Here is a 27,931-nt window from a genome sequence, read left to right on the forward strand (position 1 = left end):
GAAATTTTACAAAATAACATCTGAAAACATCACAATAACGTTATCATTTACTTTCGCTCAATAGTCATCTTTACAGTACAGAGCCTTAACACATCACAATGTAATTCAATGGAACCTCGGTTAACGTTAGCCGTTAGCTCCCTGCAGGACTGTGCTGCCCACCGGCTGCTAACAGCTAACTAGCTCTGCTCCTGTTGATTTCAATCTGCACAACGGTGATTAGCGGCACCGCAAAACTGCCTTCAGCAGAGCAGCTCCAAGCATGTTTTGAATCAACTGAGGTTTGCCAGTCGGTATTTAAGCCACATGCATCCGCGGGAAAAGGGAAATATTAAAAGACAGATCTCGGGATTTTATGAATCAATATTGGATCATTCAAATGAAGATCAATTAGAATTGGAAATCAATTTTATTACCTCAGCCCTATACATAAACACTGTAGCTTTCTTCCCATGGGACCGACATGAAAACTATTATGGTTCAGTAAATGTTTGCTGTCAGTCGGCCTGGTGAAGGCAGAGGCAGCCGCTGATGCTAACAGATGGCTGAGATAGGCAGATAGGCATTCTTTCATCTGCATGTCCATGCATCAATAATGCTACATGTACAAAAATAAAAAAGACTAAATATTCACTATCAAGGAATCCAATCCGTAACTTCAAAATTACAGAAAGTCAAAGGCTGAATCTTGCCAGCAAAACATCTTCGAGCAGTCTGCATTGATCAACATACACTTTCATTTGATGGCAATTGACCAAAAAAAGTATTTAAAATATTCCCCTACATTGATGACATTCAGGCACAACGCTGAGTGGCATCTTCCCCTCTGATTCATCAGTGGACTCAGCAAAGAGATCTGCCTTCCCGTTGAAGCCTTCCTCTTCCTGGCCACACTCTTCCTCACTGTCAGGGCTACAAGGAGCTGCTCTACAGGAGCTCTGTTCCTGGAACCTGAATGTATCAGAATGTCAAGTTTTAGGTATTAAGCTTTAAAATGTGCAAAAGTTCGTTTTGCCAGTTTTGTCAGCAAACTTGTTGCTTTTCTTTTCTGATATTACAGATTTTTGCTGAAAATACAAAGATGTTAAAAAGAGTTTAAATTGATTTTTAAAACATTAACAATAATTTCCTGTTGCAGAAAGTGAATGATCAAGTTTACAGTTGACTGTCTTCTGACGTTCAAAATCAATTGTGAAAATGTGAAATAAAAAAATAAGAGCGGAGGGGCTTCAATTAAAGTGTAATAAAGACATAAATATAAAGTGATAAGAGCCTACCTCAGTCCTAGCATGACGTCTATGTAATTGGCATGTCCAGCATCCACCAGCTCCTTGGCGACATGGACGCCATCTGCCAGAATGTCCACCTTCCAGTGTGTGTTTGATACAAACTCTCTGAAGAAGATCTGGAGGTTCTTCTGGTACAACCCCTGCTGGAAGAAGACCGCTGCTCCATCGGTCCACTGTCCATCCACTCCAACCGGCTTCACCCCTCTCAGAACGCAAGGGTACGTCACCTTTGGGAGGTTCGTTATTTCCCCAGGAACCCTCTTCAGCTCGGAGCAGTCTTCGTACGGGATGCATTCGTAATGGCCGTAATCCACCAGGTTCAAGACTGCTGTGGTGTCGGCGTCTGCGATTTCGGCCCGGCACCACTTATTCTTAGTGTCTGATTTAAACAGGCAGCAAGTGCCAGGGACGAGGTGGGCTTCAGGAAGAGGAGACATTTGCTCAGGGAGGTCGTCCAATATTAAGGACACTTTGTTCATGACATGAAGTAAGTCCTCCAGAACGATGCAAAACTCGAAGGGAGTCGTCACTGCGGCAGCAAACCCAGAATACAACTTATCTATATCAATAGGAGCAAAGACAAGCTGCTGAGTAGGGCTCGTGTCCAAGTTGAATTCTCCTTCCGCTTTCTCATTTTGGGCAGCTGATGGGACCATCTCTTCATTCGGCTGCAGTGAGGTTGTGGTTTGACGAAGAAGGAACAGTCCATTGATGACGATTTCAACCTTCCATAGGCTTTCAGCTTCTGAAGAACACACAAACACCAGTTGGACTTCTTTGCCAATCATTGGTTTGAGTGTTTCACACCACAATTCAGGAGCAGCCTCTCCCTCACTGAACCCAAGGCAGTTCACCTTGCACAAAACTGCAAGGTGCGGGATTTTTATCAGCATGCTAGACTGGTGTCGGATTGAGCCACTTGGAATTTTTTCAGTCATTCCATGATCCACGAGGAGGACATGGCATGTTTCCAAGCCTACATCTTCAACAACAGCCCTGTGCCACTGCTTGTCCACCTGAACTAAGCATTTGAGGCCCTGTTTGACATCCTCTTCTGCCACCATCTTGGACTTGCATAGGTTGTCAGCAATAAGACTTTCCAATGTAGTAAGCAGTTCACTGGTCTTATTTAGTCTGGCGTAAAAGTTGCTGTTACTCAGGACCGACAGAACTGTACCAGTCTCTGTATCTTTAGCCTGAATAGACGGAGGTATGATTGCATCGGCACATCCGCTTGTTGTTGATTTTGTCATTATTCTTGGATTCTTCTTAGAATCTTCTTTGTTTATGGTGGGCGCTCTTCTGTGTTCTCCTAGTTCAGGTGACAGTGTGGCAGGTGTTGGTTTCAGCATGAGGCCTTTATCTTCAATAGTAGTTCCTTGGGATTCAGCTGTTTTTTTCTCACTCACTTCTTTTGTAAGGAAGTTCTGCTCACAGGATCTCGCCTTCTCTTCTATTTCAATTGAATCCGCAGGAGACTTCTCTCCCTTTTCACTTTCAGTGTTACTTTCAACAGCTGCTTCCAGTGCTGCTGGAACACAAACGGCTCCATCAAGAATCTCAACCTCGACTTCCCAATGAACTTCATGACGGACAAAATGAACCATGAGAGGCTTCTCCATTACAGCATCGGTGAAAGAAACATCACTTTTGTACACGTTTGTGTCCAACAGGGAGCATGCCATGCTGAATCTTGGATGAGAGAGATACTCCTCTGGTATGGAGTAGATCTTGTCCTTGCCCACAACTGCGGAGTTTCCATAGTCCACAAACTCAACTTTGAAATGGGAACTTCCTTCACAGTCCTTCACAGCAGAACGATACAGAGCTCCGTCTTCCTCATACTCAGCCAGAACCAGGTCATTTATTCTCAAAGATGTAGCAGTCTTCAAGGAATCTCTGAAGATACTCGAGTTGAGATTTTCGCCCATTTTCAAGATGGCAGGTTCATCCTCTGACAGTTGAAGAAAAAAACTGTTGACCGAGTTGATGTGGGAGACAAAACACATCGCCCTGAAACCTGCGCTAACTTTCACGTCCGGCAAGCACGAGAGCTGTGGGATCTCCGTTTCCTCTCTATGTTGAGGCCGTTCACCATGAACCTGGTCTTTTGTGTTTTTTTTCTTTTTGCGAGGTGCACTCACAACTTGAGTGCATCTGGAGGCGTTCAATGTAGGGCACTTTGAGGACTGCCGTTTATGTTGTCTCCTGCACTCAACTGAAGGCTTTGTGTGTCCAAAACTCACAAGTGGCTTTGGTTCTGGTGAAAGACTGAGAACGAGCTCTTTTACCTTCTCATTGATGTTAACATCTCCATCAAACAGTTCAACATCAAATGAACCATCTTCGCTCTTTCCAACTATGACCGCTCTCACTTGCTTGCTGAGGATTGCGCCATCAAGCCATTCTTTCACACCTGCATAGCGCTCTTTCTTGGACACTGAAGCAAGGTGGCATTTCACAGCCTGCATGGGTGTGTACAACAAATCAGCAGAGTCTCTGGGGACAAACATGACATGGGTCTTCTCAGATATGATTGTGTTACCATAATCCACAAAAAACACCCCGAGATGCTGAGGGGATTGAACAGGATGTGCCAAGCCCCTGTACCATTTGCCATCAAAGAATTTTGCCAGGGCCAGCTTCCTCACAACTGCTCTCGTACTGGCCTGCATCATTTTCTCACTCTCATCTGCGATTTTCTTTTCGAGCTCTTCAATGATTTCAGTGTCTCTCTCAAGGTGGCAGTAGATCTCCCACTGACTGCTAACGTGAGTGATGTAGACTTGTTCCTCATTTCCAGGACTTAGATCATGTGAAGAGTAGACAAAAGACTCAGGAATCACGGTCGACAGTTGCTTTGCCGAGATTTGCTCTTCTCTTGGCACGCCCTGTTCCAACAGCAAATTTGTTAGGCTCCGTTGGGTTTGGGTGTTGTAGAGTTCCACGACATTGCAGAGCCCTTTGTTTTTCACATTCAACTGTGAGACAACTTCACATCTTAGACCACTGGTCCTAAGGACAAAATCTTTCAGTGTCTTACACACCTCCGGACTCCAATCCCCACTGTTCTTGGGGTCAACAGGTTCGAGGTTGTTAAGGCTGCACCTGAAAGCTTGTCCTTCCAAAGAAACATATTCTGGCATTATTGCCTGAAGATTGTGCTCCTTGATTTGGATGGTAAAGCCATAGTCAACCAACATCACTCTGACACAACTGTTCTGTTTCTCTGTGATGAAGGCCCTGTACCATCTTCCATTTTGAGGTGACTTGGCGACACAACATGAATCCCCTGATTGGAAGGGAACTGTGTGAGTTGAGTAATATTGATAGAGTTCATCCATCAGTTCTTCCAAGGCTGGACGTTTCTCTAAAGGCTGGCACCAGATATCTGATGGGGACTTGATGTAAGAGCAATTCACAGCAAAATTACACCCTGGCTTGATGCTTAAGGCTTTGAAGCTAGCAGGTGCTTGGGCCTCAGTTTTCTCTTCCTTCTCACAATCATTCAGTTGCTCTGTATTCCCATTGAGGTCTGATGTCACACCATATCTTGGGCATCTTGTTTTTTCTGTCAAATCTGTGTGGTTTGGCACCACATGCTCTATGGCAATGTTGTTCCAGTATTCAGCTTGTTTGGAAGAGATCAGGAGCTGAGTGATACTTTGATTGTCTTCACTTTCCATGACATGGAGATCAACAACAAATTTGTTTTTTCCCATTTGGATCACATGGACTAGCAGGGCTTTGTTTGACACAGCTCGTCTGAAAAAGTCAGAGGTGGCGCTGGTCCAGACTTCATCCAACGGAAACACATTAACAAGAGTGCAACAGAAGGCAAACGCTGATTTGTTGGCAAATGTCTCGGGTATCTTCTTGATCAACATGTGTGGCACTTTCTCAATGTTCCCAAAATCGATAAAAAGAACTTCAGATCCATGCTCAAGAGTGTCTGTCACGACACCCCTGTAGAAATGCATGTCTGCCTCATACACTGCACAGCACAGTGTCCCAAGCTTGGGATTCGACAGCACGTCTTCACCCAGCTTCACTTGACTGAAGTTATCTGCCATTTTTCTCATCATTTCTTCAAACTCATCGTTACGTTTTTGTGTTCTGATCCAGAAGTGGCTTGGATTCTGGACATACTCGACATAGCCCACAAAGACAGAGTTTACATGGACGCCTTCTGCTTCCAGTGTTTTACACACTGCTTTTCCCATGATTGTCTCATAGTAGAAATGGCCACACTGAGGTGACAGATCTTCCTCCAAAACTGACTCAACCTTCATGCTAGGAAGCTCTTGAATGGACTCTGGTTCCTTCACATTATTATCTTCAGCACCAATTACTGTGATAGAGTACAGGTGCTGTCCTTCGTCAAAACCTCTGATCTCCACATCTAACACTCTTCCAAGCAAGGATGCCTTGAGAAAACTCAACTGCTGAGTTTTGACCGCCTCATCCTCATCACTCAGCGAGGAGAGCGAGCATGGGAATGCCATGACAGGTGTTGAAAATAAGTCCGGTGGCAACCTGTGGACATTCTCAACTTTGACAGATTCAAAGAATCCATAGTCAATGAACAAAATTCGAAGTTGAGAGTTGACTGGGAGAAACTGCACGTAGCCTCTGTACCAGTTCCCATCTTTGCCTTTGACTGAGCACAGTAAACCCAGGTTTTCTGGAGTCTTCTGGTTCCCTTCTTTGGTTTGGCACTCATTAACTGCAGCCAGCTTCTTTGACATTTCGCAAAGGTCTGTTTCCATACTGGTCTTCTGACAGTAAAACAGCCCAGGGTTGACCGCAGCAGTAACGCGCACTTTAGCACGTGTCCCACAACTCAATCTAGGCCCACAGAGAGACAGAATGTCTTTGTATCCCTGCAAACCAGACGGTTTGAAGCTAAATTCTTGCCCCCGTGGCTTTTCAATGAGTAAGTCAGGAACTGGCTCCATGTTTTGTTTGAGTGGCACCTCTGTGAGCATCCCAACCAAGAGGAGGAAAGTATCTGTGTCCACATGCCTCCCAAACCCATGTCTAACGAGGTCAATGTTAATGTCAGGGGCTTCCAACAAGAGCACTTTGTGGGGCAAGAGGGCTTGGATGTAACCTTTGACATTTCTTCCAATCAGGTTTGAGAAGTACTTCTCCACTACAGAATGAGAACTGCCATGAAGCAGCAGAAGATTTGCCAGAAAGCCGCAAACTATCTTGGGAGGCAGGATGAACAGGTCATTTGAACAGGAAGATATGTGGGCGATGTTGACACTCAAAACGTTACCGTGATCTATGAGGAAAACATCAAACAAGTCCTTTTTCCGGTTTTGAACTCTTCCTCTGTACCAGCGGCCTGAATCCAAATCTTCCACAAGGCAAAACTCTCCAATATCCACCACAGCTTTAGTCTTTGGTACATTCTGTATTTCCCCTTGCAAGATGATATAGTCAAGATCACATATGGTAAGGTACTGTCCCTGGAAGTGTATCAACGTTGCGTCAGGGTTCCAGTCCAAGTGAGTTAACTTGAGGTCCACTGGCCAAAGGGCACATGGTGCAGATGAACCAGATCTGCAAATTAAAGTGACTTGTATTATTAACCTTTAAAAAGTGTTAATAATTTGGTGAGTTTATGAATTCATACATTCATTGTGTTTTTAACCAACATTTGAAAGCAAAGGCAAAATTTCCACATTTGTGGAAAATCAAGATATTATTTAAACACCGGGCATCTGTCAGAGCCTGGTGTGTGGAGCAAAATGAAGCCCATACTGTGTCTAACCCTACAAAACCATTCCCTTTATAACTAACAGTCAACTGTATACTCTTTCGCTGAATTGGGTATCGGTGTCAATGGGCCGATCTGATATCAATACAATTATTTTAAAAACAATTCAGTACATTTATATCTATGTATCATTGTGTTTAAGCCAAGTCTGATGTTGCTTTACACATTAACGAATGATCCCAGTCTCTTCCACGTAGTGAGGCGTACAGATTATTAATTTAAAACAGGTATCGGATCTGTACTAGATATCGGGACTGAAAAGTCAAATCGATGCATCCCTAGTGTGGAGCAACACATCAGTCATTTTCACACAAATACAATGCAGCACAGTGCATTGTGGGATTCCATGCCATGGACATATAAATTGGACACTTAATTAAAATAGCGACAGAAAATACAGTGTAGACTGTTTCAGACCCCAGTATGAGCTCCATTCCTCTTCCTTGTGTTTGGTACTTTTAGATGCAAATAGGTTAAGGGCTATTTTCCTCAGCATTTATATTGACATTACATTTTATTGTTCTTGTAGCCACAGTAGATTAATACAAAATGCTGGGATTTTCTTTTGTATCCTAAAAAAATGTTTAAAAGAGAAAAATAACATAAAAGAGAATAATTTCACATTTAAATGGAAGGCCAAATAACTGTTGAATAGCCAGATGTGGTGCTCCACTAAATGCTATACCACTGACTCTGAAAATCTAAACAAAATCATAACTTTATCCAAAAGCTTTGCTATCAGCTTCAAACCAGTTGCTAAATCTACAAAAAAAAATGCCATTGTACTATAAGGAAGAACATGCTAGCATCAATTTATTTTTGCCACATTGATTTGCTTACTTTTGATGTTCGGAGCCCAGCACCGACTGCATGTCTACAGAATCAGTGACGATCACATCCTAAACACAACCCGGAAGATAAATGTTGGCGATCATTAATCACAGACAAACACACAAGAACAAAACCAGCACAGATGTTAACCTTTACATACTACGCCTTTATCAACTTAAAACAAGGCTTAACTTGATAACATGTTTTTTACATATTATATATTTTTCCATTTAAAAGGAAGTTTCTTTGGAAAGTGTTCCTCTCCAAACTGAGGGTGTATGTATAGTGTCATATATTGAAAACATTGTAAACCCCTTTGAGGCAAATTTGTGATATTTAGGGAATTTATTTCTTTACATACCATCAGCACTGATTAGAGATACACATACAAGGTGGCATATGTTCCCTTTAAGTTAAGCATATAAGAAATGTTTGTGGATCCAGCAGTTCTTAAATTAGTATATAACAGTCAGGAAGTTAGGAAGGTATACTCAGTATACTTATTGTTAGAGCTATTAAATATCACATACACTGTATTTAGGATTACCACAAAGTGGTTAATATAATATCAATATCAGGAAGATTTCAGCTAAAATGTTTCAACTCTAAGTTGTGAAACTTCGATCATCAAATCAACACCTCATCTAAGTTCTTAAACTAGTCTGTAACCTTACAGTAAGGTTTGGTTTAGTCTAGTTCAGCGGTTCCCAAACTTTTTAGGCCACGCACCCCCTTCTACATCCCAACCGGGTTCACGCACCCCCAATCCCCACACCTTAAAAAAAAAAAAAATCAACAGAGCCTATTTATAGCCGCATAACAATCGGACCAATGAGAGAACAGTTTGCTCGCGCGTGGCGTTTGTTTACAAGATTTAGTCAGCTGTTAAATGTTGCAGTGTGAACACAAACCGAACAAAGGGGCAACTGCAACATTGTATCATATTAAACCCTGAATCGGAACAAAGCAAACAAACTACGGGTGTGAAAACGCCCTGAAACACTGCAACAAAGTTTCAATACATTTCAGTTACACAAGGCGTCACTTTTAAAGAGCAATAAGGATGGCGAGGACACACGCACAGGCTCAGAGGCAGATTGCATCACATTTAATTTACAATTAACCATAGATAGCGGTTACATTAATCTGAATCGAATTACAATAAAGTTACTCTCTCCAATCATACATTCCACCATCTCTTTGGCAGCTGGCAAGCACACGTCTTCGGCGATTGTGTGAGGTAGCTTCTTGCTATTCTGTGACCAGATATGAAGCCCGTAGTGCGTGTTTTGTAGAACCAACACATGAATGAGACTGCAGTTGGACTCCTCCGATTTCGATATAAAAAAATGTAAGGGGCTTTTGACTTGCACTGGCATGCTTGGTGTTCAGGTGGCGACGTAAATAAGAGGGCTTCAGACAGCTGTTAGCCAGAACCTCACTGCACACCACGCACTGTGGCTTTGGGCAATCTGCATTGCCAATCCAAGTGAAGCCCAGACCCAGATAATTTTCATCATATTTCCTCTTTTTTCACCTTGACTCAGCGATGGGCCTATGTGCTCCCGTTGTCTGTGCTATCCCTTCCTCCTTTTCGGTCTCCTCCGTCTCATCTTCCTCTGACTCCGGCTCGATTTCTTCTCCCGGTCTCTCCCCAACGCACCTCTCCGTTTCTCTCGCCTCCGATTCCTCTCTCTCTCTGTCCCTCTCCTCTTGTATGACTGATAGCTTCAGATGTCCCACCTGACAGTTTCCCCAATTTAGCATATTTGCATGAACGTTGCTGAATGAATGAAGTTAGCTGTTAGCTGACGTTAGCTGCACAAGCTAGGCTACGTGTACGTGTGTGTACGTAAAAGACAGTCTGGCGGCAGGAGCAGAAGTGCATTTATTTATTAAATTGTAAGTTTTTTAATTTAAATGTTGAAGGGAATTTTTATAATTCATGTTTTTGTGAAAAATCCCACTTACATTTTTTTTAAATTATATTTAATATCAATTATTACACCATTAGACCACCATTACATTTTTCCTCTCGCGCACCACACTTTGGGAATCCCTGGTCTAGTTCATCATGGTAAACTGGAATTATTTAAACACCATGGAAATGACTGGACACGAATGTGCGCGTATTTTATTGTTAGATTGGCGAGGAGATTATTCAGTTTTAGTGTAACATTAGCTAGCTTACATTTTAGTAACGTTACTGAGCCAAAAACACAATTCATAAAATGTCGATATTTCGCAAACGCACTATTCCTTAAATCCACAGGGTACGTAAGGATGGACGGACTAACCGAAGGTGACTCCTCCGAGTGTTTCATGACGATGTAAAATGACATTCAGCAGGAGTTAGCGGCAAAAACTAGCAAATAACAAATCCTGCTATGCTAACGCTAGGCCGCGCTGAAGCTAACTTCATAGTTTGGCCTAACGGTTATCTTACGTCATGGTCGGTTTCTATCTCACATTACCGTCAATGACGTGAACTACGGACATATTTCCGTTTAAAGTGAGCTCTCTCACATTCATAACTGTGCCCTACCTGCTGTGCCGCCTCATGTGTGCGGCCTGTCAAGTTAACGCTCCTCAATGCTGCAACACGTGTCTGATCTCACTTCCGGTTTCTCCTCGATTAATAAAGGTCAGACGTGTCTGTTTGCTGCCAGCTCCAGGCTAAATGTTTTAAATATGAATATTGACAATCCGGAAATGATCTGACTTGCAAATATGACACTAACTGACGCTGTGGCTCATTTTAAATGCAAATTCAATTAATTCATCAATCGAAAGTGGCCTTTCTGCATAATTAATACAATTAAATAAATCAAAGGGTTTATTGATATTGAAAATATTCAGTAGTTGCAGTTCTAGTGGTGGACGCAGCTTCATAGGTACCATTATCTTAGAGTTATAGCCTCCTGTAAGTATTTGAAACTATAACAAAGCTACCTAAATAAAGTAAAAGTAAACTAGACAATTTTTATACATATATAACTTTGTATAAAGGGCCAGCTGAGTGTGGGAGGCAGGATGGATGGATGGACAGATGGATGAGGGTTTTTCTGTTAATCATTAATAACCTGGATTAGCCCCAGTCCTCTGTAAATATGATGAATGCATCCGCGGGTTCATTAGCTCTGCCTTTCCACAGCAAGGCTTTATTAGTCTGAGGTTGCTCTGTCAGGTTTAACAAGAGTGCAGTTGTTTCCACTTTTCTTAAGCTTCCAAATCGTCGGTTGGACAAAAAAAAATGCTTCACACGGTATTTTGTGATCATTTGAATCTTTTCCTGGACTTAAATTAATTTGGGATCTAAAAACACTGCTGGAAGATTCATTCTTAAGGACAAATGAGTTGCAGTGGAGTTTTTTTTTTTCCACAGCAGGCTGACTTCACTTTTCTTTTTCTTTGTCTTTGGTTGATTTGTTTATTAACATTTATTTTAATTTGAGTATGCCAATGAAACGCAGCAGTGAGAGTTCAGCCAGAGATGGAGTGTTTCTCATACACTCTCTAACCAAGACTTTGTGCAGCTCACCAGAGGAAACACGCACAGACTTTAACGGGCAGACACATTTCCATCAGGAGGACGATTCCGGGATCAAATCAGGTAATGAAACGAACATTCTCGATTACTTATTGCTGCTGGAAGTTCAGATCATTAAAGCTGAAGTGTCACTGTTTTATGTTAATATTCTTCTTAAGTCGTCATTATCCATCATCATCTCCTGTTTTCTCGAATTAATCTTCACTCAAAGTCTGAACGTTTTCTGTGCTTACGTTTCAAATCTGCGCAGGTAAAAAACAAGTGACACAATCTGACCACATGATGGTGCTACAACAAAAAGATGCCATTCATTTTATTCCACAAACTGTTTTGGCCCTTCACATGAAAATAAGGATGATGATGATGAAGACACACGAACAGGGGGGAAGATGTGATTTGTACATGACTAAAGTGAGAGGTATCAGTGAGGTCAGTCAGATAGTATTGTGGTGGTATTCTGATTCTGAAATGCAGCTTTACATTAAGACAGATACTTAATTTTTCCATAAATGATGTAGCTCAACATGAATCCTAATTTCAACAGTTTTGCACCATTTTTTTGGTTTTTAAAAACATGTATCCTGCAAAATTGAAACAGAGCAAAAAAGGACTTTTCTTCTGGTTTTCACTACTGTCAACACACGATTTTGACATGCACAAAAAGGAAGGCAGACATACACAATATTGTTATTGTTAGAGCTATTAAATACCACACACACTGTATTTAGGATTTTCACAAAGTGCTGTTTTTCTAATATCGGGCAGCATTTCAGCAAAAATGTTACAACTCTAAGTTGTGAAACCTTTCCACAACGATGGATCAAATGTTTCATCGACACCTCATGTGCTCTAAAAGCTTCGACCCTATTTTGGGTATATGAGCTCTTGAACACAACACAAAATGTTACCATATGTATTTTTACAAATTTTGAAATGAGTATTATTTACAGGTTTGTCTTTTTCTCACTGTGGAGTGTCCTTTGATTTACCGTTGCAGTTTTTGCACCAACAAGCAATTAAAACATTCCCTTTGAACACAGGAACATTCAAAATGTACAGTACATGAATAGCTGTATATATATTGTTATATATAGAGTAATATGTATTATATCCTGTTATTGCTCATACAATTTTTTGTTTACTGTGCGGGCAGACCAGTGAACAATCTAAGTGTTAAAAGAAAGCACAAATCACTTTACAGAACTAATCCAAGAAGAAGAAGGTATTAGCAGAAATTACGCTAGAGAAGAAGAAGCTGTCTCACCCTCTTTTGATAGAAAGACCAGTGTCTTTGTAAACCTTACTGAAAAGGTCAAGTTGTGTTGAAATTAAGCCTCTTATGAGCTATGTATTATATTTGTCTGTGTTTTCTCAGAAGCAGAGGACAGTAATGAGACACCGTCCTCTGAGGAAGACCAGGACCTGGTGGACTTAAACTCGGACCTGACCATCAAACAGAGCATCTCGTCCTCCAGGAAGACCATCAGTCAGATCATCAAGGACAAGAAGAAACAGACACAACTCACTCTGCAGTGGTAAGAGCTCTGGAAGATGTACTTTACTGCATCAGTAAAGGGACAGTATGTCCATGACCTTCTGGGCCCTAACCCTATCTTTTAGGCCTCTGCTCGAAAATTGCATAACCATACTAAAAAGAGTGTATTTCTGCAACTACAGGGTCTATTTTAATAATGTTGATGAATAATAAAGGTAACACTTGTGAGATTTGTTCAGATGTGTACATATCAGTGTATATGTTACTGGTTAAGAGTAAATGAAGATGGCATACAGCTCAAATTGAAAAGTCTGAAAAAGCACTGAAAGCATGATTCAGCTTTTGAATGATGCAGCTGAAAGTTTAAACCTCTCCCAAATCATAGTACAATATGTGAACAGTCTCTCTTTTAGTTGTTTGTTTAGTTTGACTTTGATAAAGTGAAGCAGAACAGAATTAGAGAGGTTTTAGTACAGAGAGGCTCAAATTAGACCCCTGTCTTCACGGAAACATTTATGACAAACAGGACATCCGTAGAACAGATATTTGAGAAGGAATACCCGGGAATTTATCCTTTGTCTTCACGAAAACAGCTCAAGGTGAGGTGCGTTTCTGATAATTATCGATAAAGCGGTTTGTGGTTCTGGTGGTTGTTGGCTCATATCTCTGTAATGGTTTCACGGAGAGATATATTGAAGATATTTCCGTAATCTGTGTAGAATTATCTTGCTTTCTGGTATCTCGGTTTTCCGTGTTAGCTTGTAGCTTTGTCTTGGTAGCTCCGACCGGAGCGCGGAGTCAGCTCAGCCATGGCGAAATATGACTGATATTATGGTAATTCTTTTAGTTGTTTATTTTAGTTGTGTAGAATTGTGTTTGGAGTGTGTAAAAATGGCTTACATGAGCTTGTAGCCCAGACATTTTTCTTTAATTGGGTATATAACATGTGTGTAACATTCATTATATTCGTTGCTGAAAAGTGCATTGTACGACACTAAACTTCCTCGATGGAACCCCAAATGGTCCGCGGTCGGGTATAATAGGTGTGTGTGTGTGGGGTGACATTCATTTATTGTATTCACAGCATTGCTTTTGCATCACAGATTCCTTCCTCCATCCTACAGGATGCTAGAGTAAAGTAAAAACTGCTGTGTGTAATTATGAAATTACTTTTGGATACATGGTGACATAAAAACTCACCAGCCAAAACTTTGGACTAAACCTGCAGGTGATTTGATCACACTTTTAGTTGACTAATATATTTCCAGACTCCAAAAAGATTGCTCTTTCTAGTTGTAAACATTTTCTTTCTGTGGTATGCAAAGTAAAGGATATTTTTTACTTTTTTTAACTTCAAACAATTTTTGGCAACCGGATGATTATTTTTAGACACCTTCCCAAAGCTGTATTTCGGTCTCTTCAGAACATCTGAGTCCGAGTCAATGGCTTGGTTATCGCTCTGCCTTCCCTGATTTCACCTGATTCTAGTTTTTAATCAGCTATATGCGTGTTATTATTCTAATTTGTGTACTTCTCCTTTAGAATTTTAATTTTGTTATTGCTGTGTTTTTTATTTGCTTTGATGTGAAGTACTTTTCTATTTTGTTTGTTTTTTCTTCTGAAATTTAAAAGTAAATCCATTAGTATTATCTTTGTGGGTATTAGCATTTCCTGTATTCAGTGGATCTCTCCGATATTGTTGTGATAATTACATGTTTTTCTCACTGATGTGTCTCAACAGGCTGGAGGAGAATTATATTGTGTGTGAAGGAGTGTGTCTGCCTCGATGTATCCTCTATGCTCACTACCTGGACTTCTGCAGGAAGGAGAAACTAGAGCCAGCCTGTGCTGCTACATTTGGAAAGGTGGTTTTGTGTGTGTGTGTGTGTGTGTGTGTGTGTGTGTTTGAAATCAGAAAATGTGTTTAATAAAATCTAAAAAAGGTATCTATCTGCGGATTTAATTTACTTATCAATTTTTCCTCGTCAATTAAGGGTACAGTGCTTTACGTTACATGTCTCTTTGTTGTTATGAGTATGAGTATATTTCAAGAAGTCTTAAAATGTCTCCCAAAGTTTATACTTTCTGATTTCTGTTTAAAACTGTAATTAAAATATCACATATCGTACATTATGAAGGTACTGTTTACTCCAGATATTGATCCATTGGCAATGACATGACTGACTGATCTAATCAGAACTTTATACAACCTTTTCTCATCAGACAATTCGACAGAAGTTTCCTCTTTTAACAACAAGAAGACTGGGCACCAGAGGACACTCTAAGTAAATCCTAACCTCATCCTCTCTCCGATTTCGAATTTTTGCAAAGAATTTGTCATGTAACCTCAAACTCCAAAATGTTATTATACATCATACAGATATCATTACTATGGAATTGGCATCAAAGAGAGCAGCGCTTACTATCACTCTGTGTATTCTGGAAAAGGTTTGACAAGGTAACAAAACATTTGACATGATTCTTGCATATCATATGGTACCTCCTTGTTTTTTTGCTTGTTGATCATTATTGTTTGTATTGTTTGTATGGCCAGCATTAGTGCACAATTCATATTTATCTGTTATGTCTCAGTCTTTGCAGATGACGGATGTTTTGTTCCTTGATGTATTTATATTTGAAACTATCAAATATGTTTCTCTTTGATCACAGATTTTCAGGGAGCAAGCTGAAGAATGAGGTTAGTTCAAAAATACTTTGTGAAATATGTTCTGTTGCACCTGTAACCACACCCAACGGTGATGTCACAGAGTCCTGAAGTACACTTCTACATCACTGCATGTGACAACACATAGCGTTATAACACTACGTCATGTAATAACTAGACAAGATGTAATACATTTTCACTTCATTATGTAATAACACCCGGACTTTTGTAACAATCTGCCACATTTTGTAATAAACAGCAACATGAAATACATTTTGTCGCATTTTGTGCTTAATTATTACATATTTTAGTGGTTATTACAAAATGTGTGAGTTGCACTTTTTTCATAAAACAATTAAATAATATATGCATTCTGTAGTAACCAACCAAAATCGCTCTCTTCATTCATACATTTGCCATAACATTTATTTTTGCATTTAAGCTTAAATCATACGGACTTTAAAATTAATTTTAAAAGATACAAGTAGTTCAGTAGATTAGTAGATTATCTTTCATTGACCACATCAAGATGAAAACATCTATTTTGTTTGGTTATTACATAATGCATGTATTATTACATTTTCATAAAAAATGGCAACTCCTGCATTTTGAAATAACCATCGTAATATGTAAACATTTGTTACAAAATGCAGGGAGATGTATTTAATATTGCATTGAAGCTCTTATAAAATGTGTTATTACATAATGTAGAGAAAATGTACGGCATTTTGTCGAGTATAATGTGATTTATTATGACATAATGTGTTATTTCACTGCTGCAAGTTGATCATTGGAGGTCAGCAAAAACAAGATTTTCAGAGGGTGATAAGTTACTAAAATCCATAGAGTTAAGATCAACTGAAGGAAGAAATGGGCCTCACTTTGTTGTATTTTTCAGGGAGGTTTCACCAGGAAATATTCCTTGAGTTCTAAAACTGGTACATTGCTCCCAGACTTCCCCAACGCTCAGCATCTTCTGCTGCAGGGAAATATCTCCAGAGAAAAGGTTAGTGATGAATATTGATTAATTGCAAAATCAGTATACAGCATAGAAGCTTGGCAATATACTTGTTACATACTTATACTTGTACAGAAGAGAACAGACCTTCTGATGGGGAAAAAAACAACCAATCTTAAACTAATGTTATATATGAATTTTGACATACATTAAAATGCTACATGGGGCAGATGTATTAACTCTAAACAATATTACGTTGCCAACAGTTCTTTAATGGGCTGGCTGGGTGTAAGCCGTTGCATTATAGTTTGTTTGTGAATTAAGTTAATATCAGATCTTCATTCGCTCCTCGCAGGTTGACACTCTGATCATGATGTATAAAACACACTGCCAGTGCATCCTGGACAATGCCATTAACGTCAGCTTTGAGGAGGTGATTATTACTGTCAAACCGAGAGCATTTTATTGTTCTTATACCACTGAAGAGACTAAAAACAGCCCGGCAGTTTACCATCCATGCAAACTAGATATAACTCTTCAAATGCTTTGTTTCAGATCCAGAATTTTCTGCTCCATTTCTGGCAGGGAATGCCCGACCACCTGCTGCCACTGTTGGAAAACCCTGTTATAGTCGACATCTTCTGCGTCTGTGACTCCATCCTCTATAAGGTTGATTTTCATTTATACAGACTAACAGCAGGAGTGCGCAGGTCTAAAAGTTCCCCCGAAGTCAGACCTTTACACCGTAAATTATTCCAAATATTTTAACCGTTCTTTAGCACTTGTGAACTTTCACATTTTTAGTTCATCACAGTGTTAATAGTTAATAGTGAAGTTGGCTTTAAGATATTATTAAAATGTTTTCATGCAGGCTGTCCTAGTTGAAGACACATTCTTGTAAGTGTAAAGGTGTGGGTTCAATTCCCACTCTCCCTGAGCCAAGTGTCTTTTAAGCAAGAAACATTTGAATTCCTGCCAGTAACTTCTGTAACCTCATGGAAAAAGAAAGATACACCTGAATTTAACTGGTTGAAGAGAGTATCACCCTGCACAAAATAATGAAAATCATATCACTGATGATGCACTGCTGCTTTGCAGCTTGTCTTTTAATATGGATAAACTCGACGATCCTGTTCGCTCTCTCTGAATCACTGATAAGATAACTATCTGGATTAATACTCTGTTTTTTCTTATCTTTCAGGTTTTAACAGATGTTCTGATTCCTGCTACAATGCAGGAAATGCCTGAAAGGTTTGTCACTTCATCCTCATGTGTTATTGTCTAATTTGTTGTGACGTTCACGTGATACACAAACAAAACTATGAGACAATATGAGGCTCTTTGTGACACCGGTGGTATCCACGTTGCTGTTGCTAAAAAGTTAGAAGTATGTTTCCCTTAAAACCCTTCCCTTTCCTGGAAAGGGAGAAACGTGTTGGAAGGAAGTTTCCTGACTGAAAGCTTTAGCCACTTGATGCCTCGATCTCAATGTTGGATTTGTGACCATTCCCATCAGATACAGTGCCATTTTACTCTCTTTCTGCAGGTCTTAAACAAGTCTAGTGTAACCCAAAAGCAGTTATTTGGAACTACAATGGGGTATAACGATATTTAAAGCAAATCTTCACGCTGAATGATTCATTCATTTTGTTTATCAGTCTTTTGGCAGATATCCGCAACTTTGCCAAACACTGGGAGCACTGGCTAGCTTCGTCCCTTGAGAACCTCCCAGAATGCCTTGCAGCCAAGAAGCTCCCCATAGCACGGCACTTTGTTTCCTCCCTGAAGAGACAGACGTCGTTCTTACACCTGGCACAGGTACGTTTACTGAAGGATAGAACAGATCGCATTATACTCTAATGTCTCAAAATAAACACGATAATGATTTCTGATTTCTTCTTTTGCAGATAGCCCGTCCAGCGCTGTTCGACCAGGCTGTAGTGACCAGCATGGTGTTGGATATCGACAATGTGGATCTCGGCAGCATCAGCTCGCAGCCTCTGCTCAGCATAAACTCTACCGGAGACCAGGACCCAGACATCTACTCTGAGTGTAAGAAAAAGTGGTGGGAGAAGTATGAAAGTAGAACTTTGACTTAAGTAAAAGTAGAATTACTGCAATGTAAAAGTCGTGCATTACAAATTTTACTCAGGTAAAACTACAAAAGTATTAGCATCTAAATATACTTAAAGTACCAAAAGTAAAGGATCGTATACAGTATATATAGTATATGATACATGAATTAATATGATCTATATTGATGTTTTATTTTTATTTGTTATATACTGCCAAGTACTGTATCTCAATCCATAATGACACACCATGATTTATTTGTTGATTTATATTTTGTATTATTAAAAACTAACTAATGTCAAATAATTGTAGTGCAGTAAAAAGTATGTAACTGGCTTCAAAAAAGTCTTAGATTAGAAGTATAAATGAGCATGGAATGGAAATACTAAGGTAAAGTAGAAGTATCTAAACATTTTACTTGAGTGCAGTACTCAGAGAAATGTACTCAGTTACATTTCACCACTGTTGATCATTTAACTCGTATGTTCTCAAATCAACCCAATGAAAATTAAATATTTACATATTTACATGAATGGTCACAACTGAGCTAGAAAGTAAAATTATATTAGATTTCTAATTAGACTATATAATAATATTAGATACAAGTAGCTGTTTCTGTTGCTCTAATATACAAATGAGAATCTGTTGTATTGATAATGATGCAACTTGTCTCTTCCTGTTATCTTTTCTTTCTTTTCTTTCCAGATGACTCCATCACAGTCTTTCAGGAGCTGAAGGAGCTGCTGAGAAAGAACGCCACAGTGGAGTCCTTCATCGAGTGGCTGGACTCTGTCGTGGAGCATAAAGTCATCAAGGTAACAGCTGTTCCACCTGGTGCTGTGTGGACTCGTATTTGTCCTGCAAATGGTCCCGTTGTGCAACCAAGCAGCCTGTTCTTTTCTGTCTTCCCCGTCTCTGATCAGCCCGGTAAGCAGAGCGGTCGATCAGTGAAGAAGCGAGCTCAGGATTTCCTCCTCAGGTGGAGTTTCTTTGGTGCCAGAGTGATGCACAACCTCACGCTCAACAATGCCTCCAGCTTTGGTAAGAATATTTAAAAAGTTACAAATTATTAACTCTTTTAAATTTTTTAATTCAGGTATATTTCATTGAGAGAGAAGCTCTCTTTTGCGGGAACACTATGATTACACTCACACAGTTATACACCTCTAAGCAGTGGTGGTAAAAGAAGTACTCAGATCTTTTATTTGATTAAAAATAGCAAGTAAACTCTGTAAAAATAGTCTTCTGCAACTAAAAGTCCTGCATACAAAATTGTATTGAAGTAAAATAACTATTAGTCCCATTCAAAGAGTTGTATTATTATACATAACTAGCATGGCCATCAATGAGAAGACGTGTTGGATCAAATATATTCTTTATATTTCATCTTGTTTGGCATCAGGTCAGATTCGGTGTAAACTGCTAACATAAAACAGGAAAAAGGTATTTTAGCATGCAACATTAAAAAATAATTTATAAAAGCTACATATGGACATAACGACAACATGGGGATTGTTGTGAAATTAATAAATGTCACTCAGCTAATTCATTTTTGTGTTCCATTCTTCTCCATCACTTAGTCTAAACACACACACGCACACACACACACACACACAGGCAAGGCTAAAACAGTACAAGCCAGCTCAGAGCAGATTGCTACAATAGCGCTATAAATTGTAATGGCCAACTCGCCTTGATTAAACAAAGCCTTATCTGCGGGTCGCGTGCTCTCTGTTCAAACACATGCACACACACACACACGCACGCACACACGCACGCACACAGAGTATGTGTACGTGAATAAACACTAACCATTTGGTCTGAAGAGTCCCAGTGGAGCTCAAACACACACACAAGGTTTTAAAGCTGCGAGCCAGCAGGTCAAACAAAGAGCAGCTTGATCCTAAAGGTCACAGAAGAAGATACCAGTCAAAGGTCTTGGGAAATTTGATATGTGGAAAATATTCTTACCTCGTATTTTTAGGTTTAATTCTCTCTTTTCTCATTTGCATTTTGGACATTGACAGGTTCCTTCCATCTGATCAGGATGCTGTTAGACGAATACATCCTGTTGGCCCTGGAGACTCAGTTCAACAACGACAAGGAGCAGGACCTGCAGAACCTGCTGGACAAATACATGAAAAATGCAGGTATCTAGCATCACAACAGACACTGATGTTCAGCTGCTGACATACATGAACTCAAGTCAAATCTACGGCAGGTCTACAGTCTGTGTAAGATCTTCCTTTTATTATCAGGGACGTGGTAACGCTCACGTAACACCAGTTTACAGATGTTACAAACGTTGTAGGAGGATGATCATTATATTAACACAGCAATTTTACAACATGTCATAATCTGCTTTGCAAAAATACATAAAACCAAGATGATGTGTAAATGAAATAATAATAAATAATACAATAAACTATCATTTTTGGAAAGGAAATTTGTCTTTTACATTAAGGATATCAGAACTATTCTTTTGTGTTAAAATGTACATAGCAGATGGTGTATTGATGAATAATCAAATACCACGATGAGTGCAGTTTTACATAACATATAGAGAGATATTAAAAACATAATTTAAAAACACGAGTAGGGAAAATAATAAATGACAGTATATTAGAATATTAAATGTCAAAATAATAGTAAAATAAAATGAAATACAAAAATTATGCAATTTCTGTGCATTTATGCGGCAGTAATAAATAGCCATCAGATTGAATAAAGGGAAATTAAAGTGCAGTTCAGAAAAAGGTACAAGAGCATTTTCTTTTATTTAGATTTAAACTTTTGCACACTTCACAAGGGTAGCTATTTATTTGCTTCCTTATAATAAATAATTGACCATCCTCCATTGTGTCCTTTTCCGTATTTGTCATAGCCTAGGAGCCGGGTTATGACATATTGTATTTACCAGAAATTACCCATACATAATGTGAAAGGAATGATAGATTTTTAAATTAAATTACATCCCCACTGTCAACACAATGGATGCTACAATAATGATTAATGAACATCAACTCAACTGTTCAAACACTCACTGGCTTAGTGAGTTTTCACCAGATGTCGTTGTTGATGTTGTAATGTCAACGTTGGCACTTTCAGATGCGAGTAAAGCGGCGTTCATGGCCTCTCCTAGTTCCTGCTTCCTGGCAAATCGCAACAAAGCCAGCGCTCCCATCGACCAATCGGTGAAGAATGAGTCTATGGGAGAACACGCCTACATGTCTCTGTCCACCAATCAGCAGCAAAGTCTGGAAACAAGCACCGGCATCTACCAGGGGACAGAGTCTGCTGGGTTCACAGTGTCAGGTAAAACAGAAATAAAGCACCGGGTTATTGCTTGCTCACCACTTTAACACATCAAGAAGTAGACACTACACAGCAAAACAAGCTAAAAACAAAACACTGACATATTATCACCATATAAAGTTATAGCGCCGAATGAACCGATGAATGTAAGCTGCTGGAAAGAGGCTGACGAGTGTGAACCAAAACAGTTCATCAGAGGGCCTTAAAACTGAAACTATGAGACGCTAAAATGCTCCACAGAGCTGCAGAGAATATTGATCAGCGCAGCTTTAAATAAACCAATCCTGTAATGTGAACACTTCCTGTCCCTGTGTGTTTGCCCTCTTCACAGGTGGTCAGATGCACTACTCTCAGGTCAGCGGCCCTCTCATGACGCCCCCTATCTCTCCAGCAGCGTTAGTTCACAGAGGCTCCGTCATCAACCAGGGGCCCATAACGGGGAGACCCCTGACTACCTCTTCTTCCTCCACCTGCTCCTCCTCCTCTTCCTCCTGCCTGTCCTCTCTCAGCACCATGACCCAGCCCAGCCCCTGCTCTTCATACCCAGAGACCCTCTACCACTGCTTACCTCAGACCAGCTCTAGTTACTTCCCCCAAACTGGCAACTCCTCGGCCTCAAACTACCAGCCTGCACTCAGGTCAGCTTCATTTAGTGCTGTGCATCTACAGTGTGTCCTATGACTCTTCATTTATTTAATCATTATTTTATTGTTGGATAATAGATGGCTCTTACCCTGATATTATTCTACTGCCATATTTTTTATGAGCTTTTTCTTGTTGTCATCTTCCTTGGTTCATTATGTCACATTGTTACGAGATGGTGAATGATGAGAGATTTTAATTTTGGCATGAATTCAATAAAACATGGTCGTTAAATCTGGACCCTGGTAGCATTATATTAAAATGTAATTCTGTGTGATTCTTCGGAATTTGGCCCAAGAAAGCAAAAATTGTAGTTTGCATAATATTCAAAACTCTGTGTTGCTACAAATACAATAATGATGACAATATTGTTGTTATTCTTGCAGTAGATAAATATAGTGTGTGGTTTTACGTATTGTTTTATAGGCTTTTCCACACTGACAAGTATGACATTTATGAAAAACAAACAAATTCAATGTTATTAATTTTTGAATGTTGATTATTAAAATAAGAGTAAAAGCTTCTTTTCACTTTTATGAGCTACTTTGAGATTTTATTTTCAAGTCTACTCAAAAATGTTATTGATTAAAAACCTGCAGCAATCAAACAGTGGTTGTTTTATTCTGTGGTACTGGCAAACATTGACATGGCTACTGAGCAGTTGGGTTCCCGTCCATCATTGAATCTGACTGCCATATAAAAGTTATTTTGTGGTCATTATTAAGTCAGAAGATTTTTTTAATCTGTGTTTCAGGCCTCAGACTCAGAGTCAGTGTCTGGCTTCAGTTCAGTCTCAGGCTTCATCACTGGCCTACCATCTCTCTCGGTACCCCTCCTTCAACGACCAACACCTGACCAAAGACGTCCTCTACGGCCTTCATCACCCGTCTAACAGCACTAACTGCTCCCTGGCGCCTTACGGCTCTGGGGTCCGACCCGCATCCAGCTACACTTCAGGCTCGGATCCAGTTCAGACTGAACAGGGACTGGATGCTCAGACAGCAGCTCAGATTCTGGACTCAGGGGAGGGGTTCGGCTTTGTGGGGTCCGGACTTAACTCCGCGGGCGGTGGGTGTCAGGGACAGACGTACTCTGCTGCGGGACACAGCGGTAAGGACGAATACAGTATTGCAAATAAATAAATAAATAAATATGTATATATATATAATATATTCCTTTAGTCATCCAGATTTTTCTTGTGGCCCCTTTCTTGTGAGGGGTCCTAACCGCTGTTCTGTGCTCAAACCAAATTGCACAAAATGATTAACACGGTTTGTGGAAAACAGGAACTCAATGCCAAACTTTCCTCCTGTGGCAGGTTACTACGGCAACAGCAGTTATCTGGACAGCCAGCGCATGACATCACTGGTTGACCAGCACGTGTCCGTCATCAGCACCATCAGCAGCTTGCGCCCGTTCCCGTCAACGTACTCTGAAGTCCACGATCCGCTCAACATCCTGGACGAACCGGGAAGGAAAACAACGGGAGCGTATTTTACTGATGCCGACACCGGAGCAGGTCTAGTTTGTATTTCTCGACAAATAAATAAGGGTGAAAGTAAGAAACAGGAGGAGAGGACCAGAGAAATAAAGTCCATCTTGAATTGTTGAAAAGCAGTTAAATCTCATACATTTCTGTTGTTTCTTCACAGATCATTCTCACCCCTCATCAGGATCTGCTCCCTGCATGTTTGGCGTTCCCTCTCCGTTCTCCTCCCAGGATGCATTGCTCTCTCAGCAGCGGGTGCCGTCATCATCAGAGGTGCAGGACCTGGTGTCTTCGCTTCCTCCCATCAATACTGTCTTCATGGGAGCAGGAGGAGTACAATGACGGCAGGAAACACAAACTAGAGAACTGTCCTGGTTGTTTGGAGTCCAGTCCCCATCAGAGCGGCCCAGATCCAGAATGTACACATCCACGAATGCTATGAGGTGATTTGGATTAAATCAAGTGCAGTGCAGCAAGTGAGCCCCCAGCCAACATCAAACCCAGAATATCCAAACTGTAAGGTACAGTATGAACATGGAGCCAGGGCAGTCCTCCATAAGGAGATATGCTGTATATAGACAGACTGAGAAAGACCTACATGACAACTGACAATTGTTTGTATCCCCTACTGTACTATAAACCAGTTAGAGAGGAGCAAAGCAAAGATATTTATTTGTGTGAAAATGTGGATTATACCTTTAAAAATATAACAAATATAACAACAGTTACTCTGATACATATATTTATCCACAACTGTATTTTCCAATCAGTAATTTTGGAAATAATCCCAAACTTTTGTTCCGACATAAATGATGCCTGAGGGCTTCCTCTTCTTCTGTGTGCAAACTGTTGTAAATAAATCTTTGTTAGTCAAAATTGTGTTCGATATTTTTGGTACGCAAACAAGTGAAACGTAGCCTTACAGCACAGCTATTTAAAATGCTATAAAGGCTAGCCAGACTTTAAGCAGAGTTTGTCCATTCAGAAAAGCTGCGATTCCTGCTGGAAGATGCAGGCGTCATCGGACGGTGATAGTGTTTTTTGTCCTCAGATCTGAGAATAGTCACAATCTATTGAGCCTTTAGAGCGTTAATGCTCTGCTTTGCTTGAGTTTGGTGATAAAACTATTCATTGTTTCAATTTTTTTGAGGGCTTTTAGAAACACCGTCATGATCGAAGTTGTTGATGGGGCTGATTGCCAAAACTGTCCTCCCAAAAAACTGACCCATAGGTCATTTGTACAAGCAGTTTATTACAATTAGGTGGTGATCTCTAGTGGCCGTTGTATTTATAACTGGAGCAAAGACGAACGTCAGGTGACCAAATATAAAGAGCGACAAAGTCCATGTTGGGAGGAAGTCGGGGACGACGGAAAGGTCCCACAATCACAGGACGTTAACATATGACTTTATTTATCTTAAGTTAACTTACATAATGTACTAAATAGGTCACATTCATAACATTCTTTATTAACGTCACTTACGTAACATATGTTAACTTACATATTTTCTAGTAACTAAAACCGTTACGGTGACATGATGATTTGCTGGTTTTCCTCCCTGTTTTGCGTCATTGTAGATGGAAAACTTTGAGTTTCGGACATTTTATAAACGAAAGAATTAACTGAAAAAGTAAGGCAACCAGACAATGCTGTAAAGTCATTGAGCAGCCAGGACATTCCATTAGAAAAGGACACAATTATTTTGTAGTTTTGTTGATGACTTTGCTTAGCGTACTTCTAATGGGTGAGTACAGGTTTCTCTTTGTTATTATGGAGTGGTATCAGGGATTTAAATCTATGGCAATGTAATTGTGAAGCCTCATATGTTGGAGAGTTCCCACCTACTGTAATCTGTGACTGGGATAATATTTGACCCCTGAGTCCAGGCCAGTCTGTTAAATTATCAGGAATAAGTTTACGGCTTCGGCTGCTGTCCATGGTGCTGATCAATGGCTGGTTTGCAAAGTGATCCTCTGACGACATAGCAATTTGCTATTGTCTGGAGTGGTTGTGTGTGTCCATGCGTGCACACAAGAGTGCGCTTGTGTTTAGGCAAGGGCACCGGGGTAAATTACAGTTATGTTACGTTGCTGCAACCAGGTGCCAGATCGTAAACACGTATCCAGGAGGAAGCTATGACAATGGCGGCCGAAAACTGCTAATAAAGGGAGGCGAAACACCAAGCAGACAAAGTTCGTTCTACAACAACAATGACTCTGGGGTTGGCTTTCACACGCTGGTTAGCACCCTAACTCTTGTCAACCCGGGGAGGAGGGGCCTCACTGTGTTTAAGAACCGCAACTGACAAATCCTATTCATTGTGCCTTTAAGATTTGCCAAGATGGTTGTGCTCGAAGAAAAGTGAAAAGGATCACCACAGTTATTACAATTCATCCTGAGGGGAACATGAATGTCTCGTACTAATTTCAGGTCAACCTAAAGACCTCAACCTCATGGTGGCACTGGAGGGAAAGTCAGAGGATCACCAAAGTCAGTTAGATTCATCAGCTGGGAATCATGAATGTCTATACAAAATTATACGGCAATCCATTCTGTAATTGCTGACATATTTCAGTCTGGACCAAAGGACACCGCTATAACGTTTCTAAAAACATTAATTAACAGCTGCAGCTCTACTGTACCAATGAAATATTACCGTGTTGCATGTTTGTCCATTTATTTATTTGCTGTAATAATGGAGATACTGAACAAAACAGAACAGGGAACAGTTTTTGTTCTTGCTTTTGTCTGCGTCTGCAGCAGATTGACTTCCAGTCAATAATAGACCCCAATAGAGTCCTTATCTCGCCTGCTTCAAAGACCATGTGTCAAAGCTCCAAACGCACGACTCTTTAATGGCTGAACTCTGAGATTACAGGACGGGATCACAATTGAAGACTGCGGATCAAAGTTGGGACCTTTTTATTTGTAATTATTTGCTTTCTCTGCGGCACAATGGAGGGGAGATATGGGTCAGATAAAAGTGTTTACCAAAATGTTACGAGAACCAACACGGAGAGAGGGAGGGCTGGGGCATGAGAGTAAAGCTGTTAATATCACACCATGGTGACCTCAGTAAAACATGGAAACATGTCTCCTCTTGAGTTTGTCGGTATACTGGAGCAGATGGGACATCATAAAACCATGAGATCAAAGGAGGCTGACACACGACAGGTTGTTTTCTCTGCCAAAACATACTTCAGTAAAGAAAAAGAAACATCTTAGCATTTACCGGAATTATCTTTTGAAGTCACTCAATGGAGAGGAAATATTACTGAACTCACCTGTATTTGAATAATTGAATAATTGATTTTCAAAACCAATAAAATGTCTTAAAATGTATATTTAGTATCTTGAAATTCAATTTTGATATTAATGGAAATTGGCCTGTGGATGCAGTACTCTTATGTAATCAATATGTTTCTTCTCCTACTGTACAATTGGACAAGCATTCACTGTAAGGCATACATTTGACCACCTCTGGATACATCTGAAAACCCGCTGTGGTAACGCTTTACTTTATGTTGCTGGAACTTCCTTATAAATTCAAAAGTTTCCTGGAAAGAACAAAGTAATCTAGTCTCAATTATAGTGGAAATGTTGATTTCCTCGAAAGAAAACCACCATTTAAACCGAATAAAACAATTAATGTATTGACCATTTATGACTGTAAACTTTATTCTCCATATATGTTGCATTGTATGATTGACTCTCTTTGTTCACTACATTTTGTACCTAACTACATTGTTCTTTTCATTAAATGTAGCATTACTAAACATGTTCTGTTGTTATCAATGAACCTGATGGGGTTTTATGTGAGCTAAAAGAAATAGAG

General features: G+C 40.0%; 2 protein-coding genes across 2 annotated transcripts; one reads left to right on the top strand and one right to left on the bottom strand.

Moving 5' to 3' along the window:
* Nucleotides 1-314: 314 nt before the first annotated feature.
* tdrd15 (tudor domain containing 15) lies at nt 315-10,232 on the bottom strand. The gene is made up of 4 exons (XM_076084064.1): nt 10,206-10,232; nt 7,918-7,976; nt 1,278-6,890; nt 315-951 (listed from the first exon to the last, which is right to left on the bottom strand). Exons 1-4 carry the CDS (start codon nt 10,230-10,232, stop codon nt 768-770), a joined length of 5,883 nt encoding a protein of 1,960 aa, XP_075940179.1. The 3' UTR covers nt 315-767.
* Nucleotides 10,233-10,982: 750 nt separating this feature from the next.
* Nucleotides 10,983-24,437, top strand: rfx6 (regulatory factor X, 6). The gene is made up of 20 exons (XM_076083764.1): nt 10,983-11,521; nt 12,834-12,993; nt 14,695-14,818; nt 15,177-15,238; nt 15,334-15,411; nt 15,624-15,651; nt 16,517-16,624; nt 16,932-17,009; nt 17,132-17,245; nt 17,778-17,827; nt 18,235-18,394; nt 18,484-18,628; nt 19,355-19,464; nt 19,573-19,690; nt 20,677-20,799; nt 21,758-21,964; nt 22,296-22,602; nt 23,361-23,716; nt 23,925-24,125; nt 24,259-24,437. Exons 1-20 carry the CDS (start codon nt 11,365-11,367, stop codon nt 24,435-24,437), a joined length of 2,865 nt encoding a protein of 954 aa, XP_075939879.1. The 5' UTR covers nt 10,983-11,364.
* Nucleotides 24,438-27,931: the final 3,494 nt, after the last annotated feature.

The sequence above is a fragment of the Anarhichas minor genome, unplaced genomic scaffold (assembly GCF_050575085.1).
Source record: "Anarhichas minor isolate MPS153535 unplaced genomic scaffold, ASM5057508v1 ptg000136l, whole genome shotgun sequence".
Taxonomy (NCBI): Eukaryota; Metazoa; Chordata; class Actinopteri; order Perciformes; family Anarhichadidae; genus Anarhichas; species Anarhichas minor.